This window comes from Apodemus sylvaticus, chromosome X (assembly GCF_947179515.1).
Source record: "Apodemus sylvaticus chromosome X, mApoSyl1.1, whole genome shotgun sequence".
Taxonomy (NCBI): domain Eukaryota; kingdom Metazoa; phylum Chordata; class Mammalia; order Rodentia; family Muridae; genus Apodemus; species Apodemus sylvaticus.
This window is the reverse complement of record NC_067495.1, coordinates 95,960,403-95,976,463: the sequence shown is the minus strand read 5'-3', so window position 1 is coordinate 95,976,463 and position 16,061 is coordinate 95,960,403. Positions and strand designations below refer to the sequence as shown.

The window sequence follows — 16,061 nt, the reverse complement described above, 5'->3', positions numbered from 1 at the left end:
AATTTGAATTGCAATGAAAAATGGGCTGATAATTCAGCTAGAAGAACACAAACAAAAATCTATGTCTTTTCTCTGCTCCATTGTCTGGTTCTTTTACCACATACATTCTATGGCTATAAAATTTAAATGACCTTTAGTTTCTATGTTTATAAAATGTGAGTTTAACTATCCCTCTGATGTGACGTATCCAACAGAGAAAACTATTCAGACAAGGATTCAACCAAAAAAAGTCTTTATTAGCCTTCCAGAGACTACACTGGTTATTCAGGATCACAGTGTAGCCCCAAGCCTTTCTCAGTGTGAGCTTTTAAACACAAAACATATATTCTGGGTTGACATACTTCAATTAACAAGAACAGTTTCCCAGAAGTGGAACTATAGAAGCAGAAAAGCAAGTTAGTACATTTAGAAACTTTCCTGGATCTACATTAACTTTGATGAGTTAGGCCTTTGTTTTCATTTGGCAGTTGGTGCTGTCTGTTTGCTGAGTGTTATGGTCTGAATGGTAATTCCATCACGGAGTCAGTTGTGCTAAGGTCTGGGTTCCTGCTAAGATCTGGAGCACCTTCTCCTATTACATTTTGTGGATACCTTTACTCAAAAGAAAAAAATACCAATCAAATACTACTCTATAACTTTATAACTTTCTTGGTATTTCATGGTTAATTAACATTAATGGAAAATATAAAGAAACTTTGTTTCTATTTTTTTGTTGTTTTTTGTTTTTTGTTTTTTGTTTTTGTTTTTGTTTTTGTTTTTGTTTTTTTTGGATACAGGGTTTCTTTGTGTATCCCTGGCTGTCCTGGAACTCACTCTGTAGACCAGGCTGGTCTCGAACTCACAGAGATCCACCTGTCTCTACCTCCTCAGTGCGGGGATTAAAGACATGATCCATCACTGCCTGGTGAGAAAGAAACTTTTGAACAACATGAAGCTAAACAAGAATATGTTCTTTTTCTTTCTTAAATAGTTATCTGCAAGATTTAAGCTTTTGTCTGGAGGAGTGGGACCAGAAACTTTGAACTGTAGAAACTTTGAACTGTTTCTTGATTTCAGATGAAGCCAAGACCTAGAGATTAATTCTAATCTCAAAAGTATAGCACACTGAAGGCTTTAAAGCTTTAAGGAAATTTTGGCCTTTTAACCTCTATTGTGAACTCATTTGCCTGTCGGCCATGTTTTCTGGGGTACCCTGGGTGTAAAATAACTCCCATCTTGTTCCCCAGGAAGTCTACTATCCTTTGTGACTCATTTTGGACTCTCTTACATAGCATGATGTGTGGGGGGGTGTGCTCCATGTAGGCCTCATAATTTCAATGGTTTGGCCAAAGCCTTCCCTGATAATATCCCCTCTCCCTGGTTGCTATGGTATATTCCATGAACTCCTCAACCGGGGCGCCACAGGGACTTTCAGTTGAAAGAGCAGCCATCACGGGGAAAGGCAGTCAAACACCCAGGACCAGAAAGAGGTAAGGAACCAAGGACTTGGTGTGTGAATGTAAACTTGATCAGCTGTTGTCCAGGTTTAGAATACCAGATTTCTAGGTGGATCTGAAAAATTCAAGGGGAAGAACCTCTCCCTAGGTTGTCTGGTAAAGTAAATGTGTGAGTCTTTCTGGTGAGTCTATTTGTGGATCATGGTTTCTCTTTTTCTTGCTTAATACGTACATTTATCTTTTATTTTAGTAAAGGAAATTCCACTAGTCCAAAGTCATTCTTAATATGTTTAAAGACCCTGGTCCTTTCTCTCAGAGGCCCTAGAAGCGCTTTTACCCTCAACAAGGAATAGCAAGCATAGTCACAAAGGCCCACCACAGCTTTTGAAGAGCTCCTCACACCCTGTCCTTGAGGCAGGTCCATATGTTATACACAGTTCTCTCTCTTCTTTTCCATTCCAGATACCACCAACATGCCCAAGAGTAAGAAAACTGTATCCAAAAAGGACTCCAGTCCGTCTGAAAATGAAAATGAAGTCCAAAAACCAGAAACATCAAGCAAGAAACACGAAGATAAGACCAGTGCAGAGGTCCATCCTTCAGGTCGGTCAGTAATGACAGTTATAGGTTATTGAAGGGGAAACTGTGGCATAGGTGCCTTTAAGGGCTATAGAGAAAGCCTTTTGCAAGGAGTCAATTCTCATTGCTTTGTTCTGTATTCACTTTTGTCTTTTTTACTTTTATCTTTGCATCCAGGGATTAGGTCCTTGACTGGTAAGTGAAATTGAAGTTAAATTTTGGAGACAAGGTATAATAATCTGTGTTTGAAGCCTTATTAGTGTCTGAATTAGTCAAGGACATGGGGAATGTAAGGCAGACACAACAGGGTAGTTTCCTTTATGAACTCACAGTGACAGCATGCACAAGATCTGCCCATGACCAAACCAGGCAAACCCCCAGCATGAGTTGGGGAGGTCACCACAAAGTTTCACCCTTAGTTGTGTGGGTGGCTACACACTCAGTTACCAAGAGCTCCTTAGTTCTGTTGTAGTCATCTGTTGATCTATGAACAAAAGAAGACTTTCCACCTTTTAGTGTCTCTGATTTGTATTTTTAGGATTTGGTAATACTCATTTTACAGATCTTATATACACTTAGGCAACTTTCTTCTAAGGCATTTTTTTTCTGACTATTTTGGTAGAATTACTTCCATGAGTTCTTTCTCTCCAAATTCAGTACTGATATGTAGAAAAGCTTCATTTAAAAAAAATCAGGACAATTTCATTCAAGGCTACAATGTACCTCAATAAAATTCACTTCCTGTTATTTTCTCTTGTCCCCCTTCCTGTCCTGTTGAACTATTTCTTCCAACTGGTCTCCCTTCGACTTTCATACTTACTTTTGTGACTAAGTAAATTTCAATGGAGTTGCCTGGATGAGGATGGGTACGGGTTATTTACCGGCATTTGGGTGAATCTTAAGAGCTGTGGGAAAAACCTACCTCATCCCTAGCAGCAGTTAACTGCCCAAAGCTCAGAGTGGAATGGAACCTCATGAGCCCCTCCTCTATCTACCATAGAGAGTTGATGGACCTGAGCTTGTATGGATATTATGCAGGTAAGTACTATGGGTTTATGGTTGCAATGGCCATACCGTATTCAGAAGACAGTAGCTTTTCACAGTACAGCTCCTCCATCTCTGGGTCTTAAGTTTTTCCACATCCTTTTGTCTGGACTTTGGAGGGGGTAATAAAGATGTTCTATTTAATGCTGACCACTCAACAGTCATTTTTGGTCTTTTGTGCAGCTGAGTCTGAATTAACTGCCATTCAATGCAGTTATAACTGCAGAAATAAACTTCTCAACAAAGGGTTAGAGTAGCACTTATGTTTCCGTATAAGCACAAATACTTAGAAGACACCATGACAGCATCCATTTAGCAAAATATACATTTTCCATTGGGCCTGTGTCTTCCCTAGCTGTGAGCTTTGGACCAGGTTTATAATCGCAGGCATGGATTTTGTCCTATGGAACAGGCCCAATTCCAGTCACAAAGCAGTTGATTTGTCTCATAACAGTAATCCCATTACTGTTGCACTGCTGCAAGTATCCTGCCTGTCAGGTAAGTGTTTATTGTGATTTAAGTGCATAATATCTACTATAGGTTCTCATATTTGAATACGTGGCCCCCAGCTGTTGGGACATTTGTGAAGTTTGTGTCACCGTTAGTATGAGGCTTAGGGAGGTGATTTACTAGGGAGAAGGCATTGAGGTATAGTATGGCCTCATTTTCTCTTCACTCTGACTCCTGAGTATAGATGCAATATGATAAGCCAGCCTCTTGTTCTCACCACCCTACCATTATTGCCTGCTGCTATGTTTTTCTAACCATGATTGATAATATCCCTCTAAACTCTATGCCAAAATAAGCCCTTTATCCCTTAAGTTGCTTTGTCATGGCATTTTTTTTTTAGCACAGCAATAGAAAGATAGCTAAAACTGTTATTATATTACAGACCTTCTCAGCAGGGATGACTACCAGTCACTTTCTTTTCTCTCTTTGTATAACATATTCTGGCACTACTAATATTAGCTAGAAAAGGATGAGGCTTCCAGTTGGTTAGCCTCTGCAAGAGCCGTTAGTGGGACCTGCCTGGCAGAGCACAGAGGCCTAAGGTCTCCAAAGGCATAGTGGGAAGTTAGGAAGCCTGTATAGAAGGAACAACTGGGAGGAGACTATGTTAGCATCAGTGTGATATACTGGGATGCTCATGGGGAAGGAAAGAGGGATCAGCAGGATTGGGAGAGGTAAAAGGTAATAGGGGACAAATATGATCACAATGAGTTGCATACTATTCTGAAATTACTCGTCAAAAGTAAAATAAGAATAAAATAAAATTCCTCTGATTTCTTCAGTGACCTACTATTTAGTAAAAGTACTTTTCAGTCTCCAAGTATTTGTGTCATTTCTGTTAGGTCTGTTTCAGTATATTCTGATAATACATAAAGACCTATTTCAATTTTGTTTCTCAGTTTTCCATATTAGAACTATTAATTAACAAATTATCTGTTATTATTAAACTTACTCTTTGAATATTTCACACATATATGTAATTCATAGTGACCACTCTCATACCAATACTGTTCTCATCTCCTTGGTACCTGTCTACTTTCCCACTTCCCTACAAGTATTTTTCTCATACCTATTTGATTTATTTTGTGACCCATCAAATTTAACCAGGGCCATCTGTATAACCATAGGTTTGGGACTATCTATTAGAGTCTGACTGGCTCAGCAGTGTAGAAAACTGAAGAGAGTGACTCTCCCTTTCACAGATTCTATCAGCCAAATAGTTCAGCAGTAGAGGATAGGAGCCCATTAATCACCATCCACTTTCCATGACAGATTGTGCCCACTGCTGGTAACATTATTGTAGAGTTTTGAACGAGAATGACTCCATAGGGCCATTGAATGTACGCCTTGGAGTAGATGTGTTTCTGGGGGTGGATTTCAGGTTTCCAAAGTCTCGTCCTCCCCCCCAACCCCCCGCTCTGGATCTCTGGGCCTAACTCAGGCTCAGGCTCTGGTTCTCAGACTCTGACTCTGACACTGACTTTAACTATGATTCTCTGAGTTTAACTCTAGCTCTGGCTCTCTAGCTCTGGCTCTGTATATGGATCTTTCTTTCTGTCTGCATGCCTGCTTGCCTGTCTGTCCATCCGTCTGTCTGTCCATCTGTCTGTCTGTATATCTTGGGCTTTCTGACTTTCTGTCTCTCTGCCCCTCTGTCTGTCTCTCTCTCTGCCTGTCTCTATGCCTTTCTATGTCTCTGTCTGTCTCTCTACCTGTGCCTCTCTGTCTCTCTCTCTGCCTCTTTGCCGCTCTGCCTCTCTCCCTCTGTTTCTCTGCCTCTCTGCCTCTCTGTCCCTTTGCCTCTCTGCTTCTCTGCCTCACTGTCTCTCTGCCTCCGCACCTCTGTGTTTTTCTGTTTGTCTCCCTGTCTCCCTGCCTCTCTGTTTCTCTGACTATCTGTCTCTCTGCTTCCCTTTCTCTCTGCCTATCTGCTTCTCTGTCCCTTTGCCTCTCTGACTCTCTGCCTCGTTGTCTTTCTGCCTCCGCACCTCTGTGTTTTTCTGTCTCTCTATCTCCCTGTCTGTCCCACTGCCTCTCTGCCTCTCTCCCTGACTATCTGTCTCTCTGCCTCCCTTTCTCTCTGTCTCTCTGCCTCTCTATGTCTCTGCCTGTCTTCCTCTCTGCCTCTCTGTCTCTCTCTGTCTCTCTGTCTCTCTTCCTCTCTGCCTAGTAGCCTCTCTGCTTGTCTGCCTCTGTGTCTCTTCCTTTCTGTGTCTTTCTGCTTCTCTACAGCTGTCTGTCTCTCTGCCTCTCTGCCTCACTGCCTCTCTTTCTCTTTGTCTCTCTGCCTCTCTGTTTCTCTGCCTCTCTGGCTCTCTTACCGTCCCTCTGCCTCTCTGCCTTTCTGTCTGTCTCTCTGCTACTCTGCCTCTCTTACTATCTCTCTGCCTCTCTGTCACTCTGTCAGCTTCTCTGCCTCTGCCTGTCTGTCTCTCCGCCTCTGTCTCTCTGTCTGTCTCTTGGCATCTCTGCCTCTCTGTTTCTCTGCTTCTGTGCATCTCTTTTTCTCTGCCTCTCTGTCTCTCTGCCTCTGTTTCTCTGCCTCTCTGCCATTATCTCTGCCTCTCTGTTTGTCTCTTTGCCCCTCTGTCTCTCTGCCTCTCAGTCTCTCTGCCTCTGTCTCTCTGTGTCTGCCTCTCTGCATCTCTGCCTCTCTGTCTGTCTCTCTGCCCCTCTGTCTTTCTGTCTCTCTGCATCTCTGTCTCTCTGCCTCTCTGCATCTCTGCCTCTCCGTCTGTCTCTCTGCCCCTCTGTCTTTCTGTCTCTCTGCATCTCTGTCTCTCTGCCTCTCTGCCTCTCTGTCTGTCTCTCTGCCCCTCTGTCTTTCTGTCTCTCTGCATCTCTGTCTCTCTGCCTCTCTGCATGTCTTTTCTGCTTCACTGACTCTGTGCCTCTCTGCCTCTCAGTGTCTGCCTCTCTGCTACTCTCCCTCTCTGCATCTGTCTCTCTGACTCTCTATCTCTCTGACTCTCTGCCTCTGCCACTCTGCCTGTCTTCTTCTCTGCCTCTCTGTCAGTCTCTCTGCATCTCTGTCTCTCTGCCTCTGCCCCTCTGTATCTGCCCACCCTTTCTCTCTTCCCCGTCTCTCTGCCTCTTTGTCACTCTGCCTCTGTCTCTCTGCCTCTCTGTCTCTCTGCCACTGTGCCTCTCTGTGTTTCTGCCTCTCTGTATGTGTCTCTGCTTCTCTGCATCTCTCTGTCTGTATCTTTGCCTCTCTGTCTGTCTCTCTGCTTCTGTTTGTCAGTCTCTCTGCTTCTCTGTCTCTCAGGCTCTCTGCCTCTCTGCCTTTCTGTGTCTGTGTCTGTGACTCTCTGCCTCTCTCTCTCTCTCTCTCTCTCTCTCTCTCTCTCTCTCTCTCTCTCTCTCTCTCTCTCTGTATCTCTGCCTCTCTGTCTGTCTCTCTGCTTCTGTTTGTCAGTCTCTCTGCTTCTCTGTCTCTCAGGCTCTCTGCCTCTCTGCCTTTCTGTGTTTGTTCCTCTCTGCCCCCCTCTCTGTGTCTGTATCTCTGCCTCTCTCTCTCTGTCTGTCTCTCTGCTTCTGTTTGTCAGTCTCTCTGCTTCTCTGTCTCTCAGGCTCTCTGCCTTTCTGTGTCTGTGCCTCTCTGCCTCTCTCTCTCTCTGTATCTCTCTCTCTGTATCTCTGCCTCTCTGTCTGTCTCTCTGCTTCTGTTTGTCAGTCTCTCTGCTTCTCTGTCTCTCAGGCTCTCTGCCTCTCTGCCTTTCTGTGTCTGTGCCTCTCTGCCTCTCTCTCTCTCTCTCTGTATCTCTGCCTCTCTGTCTGTCTGTCTCTCTGCTTCTGTTTGTCAGTCTCTCTGCTTCTCTGTCTCTCAGGCTCTCTGCCTTTCTGTGTCTGTGCCTCTCTGCCTCTCTCTCTCTCTGTATCTCTCTCTCTGTATCTCTGCCTCTCTGTCTGTCTCTCTGCTTCTGTTTGTCAGTCTCTCTGCTTCTCTGTCTCTCAGGCTCTCTGCCTCTCTGCCTTTCTGTGTCTGTGCCTCTCTGCTTCTCTCTATCTCTGTATCTCTGCCTCTCTGTCTGTCTGTCTCTCTGCTTCTGTTTGTCAGTCTCTCTGCTTCTCTGTCTCTCAGGCTCTCTGCCTTTCTGTGTCTGTGCCTCTCTGCCTCTCTCTATCTCTGTATCTCTGCCTCTCTCTCTCTCTCTCTCTCTCTCTCTCTCTCTCTCTCTCTCTCTCTGTATCTCTGCCTCTCTGTCTGTCTCTCTGCTTCTGTTTGTCAGTCTCTCTGCTTCTCTGTCTCTCAGGCTCTCTGCCTCTCTGCCTTTCTGTGTCTGTGCCTCTCTGCCTCTATCTCTGTATCTCTGCCTCTCTGTCTGTCTATCTCTCTGCTTCTGTTTGTCAGTCTCTCTGCTTCTCTGTCTCTCAGGCTCTCTGCCTCTCTGCCTTTCTGTGTCTGTGCCTCTCTGCCTCTCTCTCTATCTCTGTATCTCTGCCTCTCTGTCTGTCTGTCTCTCTGCTTCTGTTTGTCAGTCTCTCTGCTTCTCTGTCTCTCAGGCTCTCTGCCTCTCTGCCTTTCTCTGTCTGTGCCTCTCTGCCTCTCTCTATCTCTGTATCTCTGCCTCTCTGTCTGTCTCTCTCTGCTTTTGTTTGTCAGTCTCTCTGCTTCTCTGTCTCTCAGGCTCTCTGCCTCTCTGCCTTTCTGTGTCTGTGTCTGTGACTCTCTGCCTCTCTCTCTCTCTCTCTCTCTCTCTCTCTCTCTCTCTCTCTCTCTCTCTCTCTCTCTCTGTATCTCTGCCTCTCTGTCTGTCTCTCTGCTTCTGTTTGTCAGTCTCTCTGCTTCTCTGTCTCTCAGGCTCTCTGCCTCTCTGCCTTTCTGTGTCTGTGCCTCTCTGCCTCTATCTCTGTATCTCTGCCTCTCTGTCTGTCTATCTCTCTGCTTCTGTTTGTCAGTCTCTCTGCTTCTCTGTCTCTCAGGCTCTCTGCCTCTCTGCCTTTCTGTGTCTGTGCCTCTCTGCCTCTCTCTCTATCTCTGTATCTCTGCCTCTCTGTCTGTCTGTCTCTCTGCTTCTGTTTGTCAGTCTCTCTGCTTCTCTGTCTCTCAGGCTCTCTGCCTCTCTGCCTTTCTCTGTCTGTGCCTCTCTGCCTCTCTCTATCTCTGTATCTCTGCCTCTCTGTCTGTCTCTCTCTGCTTTTGTTTGTCAGTCTCTCTGCTTCTCTGTCTCTCAGGCTCTCTGCCTCTCTGCCTTTCTGTGTCTGTGCCTCTCTGCCTCTCTCTCTATCTCTGTATCTCTGCCTCTCTGTCTGTCTGTCTCTCTGCTTCTGTTTGTCAGTCTCTCTGCTTCTCTGTCTCTCAGGCTCTCTGCCTTTCTGTGTCTGTGCCTCTCTGCCTCTCTCTCTCTCTCTCTCTCTCTCTCTCTCTCTCTCTCTCTCTGTATCTCTGCCTCTCTGTCTGTCTCTCTGCTTCTGTTTGTCAGTCTCTCTGCTTCTCTGTCTCTCAGGCTCTCTGCCTCTCTGCCTTTCTGTGTCTGTGCCTCTCTGCCTCTCTCTATCTCTGTATCTCTGCCTCTCTGTCTGTCTGTCTCTCTGCTTCTGTTTGTCAGTCTCTCTGCTTCTCTGTCTCTCAGGCTCTCTACCTCTCTGCCTTTCTGTGTCTGTGCCTCTCTGCCTCTCTCTCTATCTCTGTATCTCTGCCTCTCTGTCTGTCTGTCTCTCTGCTTCTGTTTGTCAGTCTCTCTGCTTCTCTGTCTCTCAGGCTCTCTGCCTTTCTGTGTCTGTGCCTCTCTGCCTCTCTCTCTCTCTCTCTCTCTCTCTCTCTCTCTCTCTCTCTCTGTATCTCTGCCTCTCTGTCTGTCTGTCTCTCTGCTTCTGTTTGTCAGTCTCTCTGCTTCTCTGTCTCTCAGGCTCTCTGCCTCTCTGCCTTTCTGTGTCTGTGCCTCTCTGCCTCTTTCTCTCTCTCTCTCTCTCTCTCTCTCTCTCTCTCTCTCTCTCTCTCTCTCTCTCTCTGTATCTCTGCCTCTCTGTCTGTCTGTCTCTCTGCTTCTGTTTGTCAGTCTCTCTGCTTCTCTGTCTCTCAGGCTCTCTGCCTCTCTGCCTTTCTGTGTCTGTGCCTCTCTGCCTCTCTCTATCTCTGTATCTCTGCCTCTCTGTCTGTCTGTCTCTCTGCTTCTGTTTGTCAGTCTCTCTGCTTCTCTGTCTCTCAGGCTCTCTGCCTCTCTGCCTTTCTGTGTCTGTGCCTCTCTGCCTCTCTCTCTCTCTCTGTATCTCTGCCTCTCTGTCTGTCTGTCTCTCTGCTTCTGTTTGTCAGTCTCTCTGCTTCTCTGTCTCTCAGGCTCTCTGCCTCTCTGCCTTTCTGTGTTTGTTCCTCTCTGCCTCTCTCTATCTCTGTATCTCTGCCTCTCTGTCTGTCTGTCTCTCTGCTTCTGTTTGTCAGTCTCTCTGCTTCTCTGTCTCTCAGGCTCTCTGCCTCTCTGCCTTTCTGTGTCTGTGCCTCTCTGCCTCTCTCTCTCTCTCTGTATCTCTGCCTCTCTGTCTGTCTGTCTCTCTGCTTCTGTTTGTCAGTCTCTCTGCTTCTCTGTCTCTCAGGCTCTCTGCCTCTCTGCCTTTCTGTGTCTGTGCCTCTCTGCCTCTCTCTCTCTCTCTGTATCTCTGCCTCTCTGTCTGTCTGTCTCTCTGCTTCTGTTTGTCAGTCTCTCTGCTTCTCTGTCTCTCAGGCTCTCTGCCTCTCTGCCTTTCTGTGTTTGTTCCTCTCTGCCCCCCTCTTTCTCTGTGTCTGTATCTCTGCCTCTCTCTGTCTGTCTCTCTGCTTCTGTTTGTCAGTCTCTCTGCTTCTCTGTCTCTCAGGCTCTCTGCCTCTCTACCTTTCTGTGTCTGTGCCTCTCTCTCTGTGTGTGTATCTCTGCCTCTCTGTCTGTCTGTCTGTCTGTCTGTCTGTCTGTCTGTATCTCTGCCTCTCTCTCTGTCTGTCTCTCTGCCTCTTTGCCTCTCTGTATGTTTCTCTACCTCTCTGCCTCTAAATCTCTGCCTCTCTATATGCCTGCCTCTCTGTCTCTCTGCCTGTCTGTTTCTCTGTCACTCTGCCTCTCTGTCTGTCTCTTTGCTTCTCTTACTGTCTCCCTGCCTCCCTGTTTATCTCTGTTTCTCTGCCTATTTGTCTCTCTGTTTCTAAGTGGGTCTTTCTGCCTTTCTGTCTCTCTGTCTCTCTGCCTTTCTTCCTCTCTGCCTGACTGTCTCGGTGCCTCTCTGTCTCTCCACTTTTCTACCTCTCTGTGTCTCTCTGCCTCTCTGTATTTCTATCTCTACTTCTCTGCTTCTCTGTTCTCTGTCTTTCTGGCTCTCTTACTCTATCTCTCTGCATCTCAACCTATCTGTCTGTCTTACTGCCTCTCTGTCACTCTCCATCTCTCACTCTTTTACAGTCTCTCTGCCCCTATGCCTTTCTGTCTCTGTCTCTCTGCCTCTCTGGATCTATGCCTGTCTCTCTGCTTCTATGCCTTGCTGTCTGTCTCTCTGCCTCTCTACATATCTGCCTCTCTGTCTCTCTGCCCCTCTGTCTCTCTGCCTCTATGTCTCTCTGTCATTCTCTTTGCATCTCTGCCTCTCTCTGTCTCTCTTCCTCTCTGCCTCACAGCCTCTCTGCCTGTCTGCCTCCCCTATGCCTTTCTGTCTCTGTCTCTCTGCCTCTCTGGATCTATGCCTGTCTCTCTGCTTCTATGCCTTGCTGTCTGTCTCTCTGCCTCTCTACATATCTGCCTCTCTGTCTCTCTGCCCCTCTGTCTCTCTGCCTCTATGTCTCTCTGTCATTCTCTTTGCATCTCTGCCTCTCTCTGTCTCTCTTCCTCTCTGCCTCACAGCCTCTCTGCCTGTCTGCCTCTGTGTCTCAGCCTCTCTGTATGTATCTCTGCTTTTCTGCATCTCTGTTTTTCTGCCTCGTTGCCTCTCTGTCTGTCTCTCGGCCTCTGTCTGTCTGTCTGTCTGTCTGTCTGTCAGGCTCTCAGGCTCTGTGCCTCGCTGCCTTTCTGTGTCTGTGCCTCTCTGTATCTCTGTCTCTCTGCCTCTCTCTCTTCCTCTCTGCCTCTCAACCTCTCTGCCTGTCTGCCTCTCTGTGTCTCTGCCTCTCTGTATGTATCTCTGCTTCTCCGTATCTGTCTTTTTGCCTCTCTGCCTCTCTGCCTCTCGGCCTCTGTCTGTCTGTCTGTCTTTCTGTCAGGCTCTGTGCCTCACTGCCTTTCTGTGTCTGTGTCTCTGCCTCTCTGCCTGTCTGTCTCTTTGTATCTCAGCCTCTCTGTATCTCTGTCTCTGTCTCTCTATATCTCTGCTGCTATGTCTCTCTGCCACTCTGTATCTCTGTTTGTCTCTCTGCCTCTCTGTATGTCTTTCTACATCTCTGCATCTCCTTCTGTCTTTCTGCCTCTCTGTCTGCCTGTCTGCCTCTCTGCCTCTGACTCTCTCTGCCTCTTCACGTCTCTGGTTCTCTGCCTCTCTGTCTCTCTGTCTCCCTTCCTTTCTGCTTTTCAGTCTCTCTCCCTCTCTGCCTCTCTGTTCTCTGTCTGTCTCTCTGCTTCTCTGCATCTCTGTCTCTCTCTGACCCTCTGCCACTCTGCCTCTCTATCTCTCTGCTTCTCTGCCACTCTGTCTCTCTGTATTCTTTGTCTCTGCATCTCTGATTCTCTGACACTGTGTCTCTGTCTCTGCTTCTCTGCCTCTCTGCCTCTCTGTTGATCTGTCTCCCTGCCTCTCTGCCTCTCTGTCTCTGTCTTTCTACCTTTCTGCCTCTCTGCCCCTCTGTATCACTCTGCCTCTCTTCTCCTCTGCCTCTCTACCGCTCACTCTATCTCTCTGCCTCTCTCTCTGTCTCTCTGCCACTCTGTCTCTCTGTGTCTCTGCTGAGGTCTCTGTCTCTCTACCTCTCTATTTTTCTCTCTGACACTCTGTCTCTCTGTCTCTCTGTCTCTGCCTCTCTGATTCTCTCTCTGCCCCTCTGCCTTTCGGCTTCTCTGTCTCTCTGTCTGTCTCTCTGACTCTCTCTCTGTCCCTCTGCCTCTTTGCCTCTCTGCCTCTCTGTCTCTCTGTCTCTGCCTCTGCCTTTCTGCTTCTCTCTCTGCCCCTCTGCCTTTCGACCTCTCTGCCTCTCTGTCTGTCTCTCTGCCTCTGTGTATTTCTGCCTCTCTACCTCTCTGCCTTTCTGTCTCTTTGTCTCTCTGTCTCTCTCACTTCCTGTCTGTCTCTCTGCTTCTCTGTCTCTCTGTCTCTCTACCTCTCTGCCTCTCTGTCTGTCTCTCTGCCTCTCTGTCAGTCTCTCAGCCTCTCTGCATCTCCACCACTCTACCTCTCTGCCTCTCTGTCTATCTCTCTGCATTCATCTCTACCTCTCTGTCTCTCTGTATCTCTTTTTCTTGGCCGCTCGGTCTTTCTGCCTCTCATTCTCTCTACATCTCTGCCTCTCTGATTCTCTACCACTGTCTGTCTCTCTGCCTCTCTGCTTTTCTGTCTTTCTGTCTCTCTGTCTGTCTCTCTGCCTCTGTCTCTCTGCTTCTCTGTCTGTCTCTCTGACTCTCAGCCTCACTGTCTGACTCTCTGCTTCCTATGTCTCTGCCTCTCTGTCTCTCTGTCTCTCTGCCTCTCTTTCTGCCCCTCTGCCTCTCTGGCTCTGAGTGTGTTTCTCTGCCTGTCTGTCACTATGCCTCTCTGCCTCTCTGTCTCTGTCTATCTTTCTGTTTTCTTGCCTCGTTGTCTCTCTATCGGTGTCTCTTCCTCCATGTCTCTCTGTCTCTCTGCCTCTCTGTCTCTCTATCTCTGCTTCTCTGACTGTCTCTCTGCCTCTCTGTCTCTCTGCCTTTCTGCATCTGTGCCTCTTTGTCTCTCTGCCTCTTTGTCTATCTCTCTGTTTTTCTGCCTCTTTGTCTCTCTGTCGGTGTGTCTTCTCTGTCTCTGATTATCTCTCTGCCTCTCTATCTCTGCCTTTGTCTCTGTCTCTGCTTTTGTCTCTGTCTCTGTCTTTCTGGCTCAGGCTCTCTTGATCTAGCTACAGCTCTGATTTGGGTTTTGGCTCTTGATCTGTGACTTTGTCTCTGGCCTTGACTCTGACTCTGTTACTGTGGCTTTCTGTCTCTGTCTCTGACCTTGGCTCTGTCTCTGTGACTATGGCCTTCTGTCTCTGATCTTGACTCTGGCTCCAGATACATTTATATCTCTGTCTCTGTCTCTTTCTCTAGCTCCTGCTGTGGTTCTTGGGTGTGCCTCACTGACTCTTTAGCTCTATTCTGGCCCTACCTTGGTCTCTGAATCTGGCACTCTTGGCAATAATGTCTCTGGCTCTAAGTATTTCCTCTTCTCTCTCTGTCTCTGTCTCTGTCTCTGTCTCTCTCTCTCCTCTCTCATTCTGTTTGTGTCTCTGGCTCTCTGGATCTGTCTCTAACTCTCTGGCACTAACTGTGACTCTGATTCTATGTCTCTGACTCTGACTCTGGCTCTGGCTCTTTGTTTGGCTCAGAGGCTCTTGAGCCTGGCTCTGTCCCTAGCCCTTTGTGGTTTCAGCTCTGCTGATGGCTTTTCCTTCCTGTCATCCCTCTGCCTCTAGCACTGTGAATCTGGCTGTGTGGTTGTCAGACCCTGGCATTTGCTTTGGCTCTATGTCTATTACTCTGGCTCTCTGGCCCCCTGCTACTGTCTCTGGCTGTGGCTCTGAATATCTCGATCAGCCTGTGGTTCTGTCTCTGGCTCAAAGTTGTATGGCTCTACGTCACTGGCTCACTGCCTCTCTTTTTCTGGCTCTTGTCCTGCTCAGGATCTTTTTATTTGGCTCTGATTCTGGCACTTGTTCTGTCTTTCAGGGTCTTGTAATACTCTCTGGCATTAACTCTGCCTCTGGCCTTGGCTATTGCTATGCCTCCTGTCTTGGCTCTGGTCTGATGTTGACTCAGACTGTCTCTGTGCGTTGTCTGTGACTCTGTCTCTGTCTCTGGTACTGCCTCTCTTGCTCTGGCTCTGCCTCTGATTCTGTGATTCTGGCCCTGTGGCCCTCTGACTCCAGTTCTCTGTTCTTGAATTGTCTCTGGCTTTGGGTCTCTTGTTCTGGCCCTGTGGCCCTCTGGCCTTGTGTTCCTCTGATCCTCGACTTCTAGCTCTGCCTCTGTCTCTGCCTCTGCCTCTGGCTCTGACATTCTGGCTATTGCTTTTGCTTTGACTCTCATCTCTATCTGGTTCTGGCTCTGACTTTCTGACACTGTCTCTCTGACTCTGGCTTTCTGGTTCAGGCTCTCTGGCTCTGGCTCTTTCTCTCTAGCTTATGTCTCTGGCTCTGTCTCTGGCTCTGGTTCTGGCTTTGTCTGTCTTGGGATCTCTGCCTTTCTGGCTCTGTCTATGGTTCTGTCTCTGGCACTGGATTTCTGGGTCTCTGCCTTTGTCTCTCACTATAGCTTTCAGGCTTGCTGGCTCTCTGGTTCTGGCCCTCACTGTGGTTCTCATGCTATGGCTCTGACTCTGGCTCTCTGGCTCTGAATCTGGCCGTAGCTTCAGCTATGGCTATCTGTGTTTGGGTCTGGCTCTCTGCTTCAGCCTCTGGCTCTGACTCTAGCTCTCTGGTTCTCTGGCTCTGGTTGTATGACACTGGCTCTAGATATGGGTCTAGTTTCTAGATCTGGCTCTTGGTCTCTGTCTGGTCATGGCTCTGGGCCTGGCTCTACCTATGGCACTGGCTGTCAGGTTCTTGCTGTAGCTCTCTGAATCTGGGTCCCTGGCCCTCTGACTCTGGCTCTGGCTGTTACTCTAGCTCTCAGGCTCTGGCTCTCTCTAGTTCTGGCTCTGGCTCTGGCTCTGGCTCTGGCTCTGGCTCTGGCTCTGGCTCTGGCTCTAGCTCTCTGGCTCTGGCTGTTACTCTAGCTCTCAGGCTCTGGCTCTGGCTCTGGCTGTTACTCTAGGTCTCAGGCTCTGGCTCTCTCTAGTTCTGGCTCTGGCTCTGGATCTGGCTCTGGCTCTGGCTCTGGCTCTGGCTCTGGCTGTTACTCTAGCTCTCAGGCTCTGGCTCTCTCTAGTTCTGGCCCTGGCTCTGGCTCTGGCTGTTACTCTAGCTCTCAGGCTCTGGCTCTGGCTCTGGCTCTGGCTCTGGCTCTGGCTGTTACTCTAGCTCTCAGGCTCTGGCTCTCTCTAGTTCTGGCTCTGGCTCTGGCTCTGGCTCTGGCTCTGGCTCTGGCTGTGGCTGTTACTCTTAGCTCTCAGGCTCTGGCTCTCTCTAGTTCTGGCTCTGGCTCTGGCTCTGGCTCTCTGGCTCTGGCTGTTACTCTAGCTCTCAGGCTCTAGCTCTCTCTAGTTCTGGCTCTGGCTCTGGCTCTGGCTCTGGCTCTGGCTCTGGCTCTGGCTGTTACTCTAGCTCTCAGGCTCTGGCTCTCTCTAGTTCTGGCTCTGGCTCTGGCTCTGGCTCTGACTGTTACTCTAGCTCTCAGGCTCTGGCTCTCTCTAGTTCTAGCTCTGGCTCTGGCTCTCTGGCTCTGGCTGTTACTCTAGCTCTCAGGCTCTAGCTCTCTCTAGTTCTGGCTCTGGCTCTGG

The 16,061-nt window shown here is 48.0% G+C and overlaps 1 protein-coding gene across 1 annotated transcript in view; it reads left to right on the top strand.

Annotated features, from left to right (window-relative positions):
- The first annotated feature begins 1,909 nt into the window (after nucleotides 1–1,909).
- The window catches only part of LOC127675143 (T-complex protein 11 X-linked protein 2-like), a 30,744-nt gene continuing 16,592 nt past the window's right edge, over nucleotides 1,910–16,061 (top strand). The window contains exon 1 of the mRNA XM_052171122.1: nucleotides 1,910–2,039. Within this exon, the coding sequence (XP_052027082.1) occupies nucleotides 1,910–2,039 (130 nt within the window). The remainder of the gene's footprint in view (nucleotides 2,040–16,061) is intronic.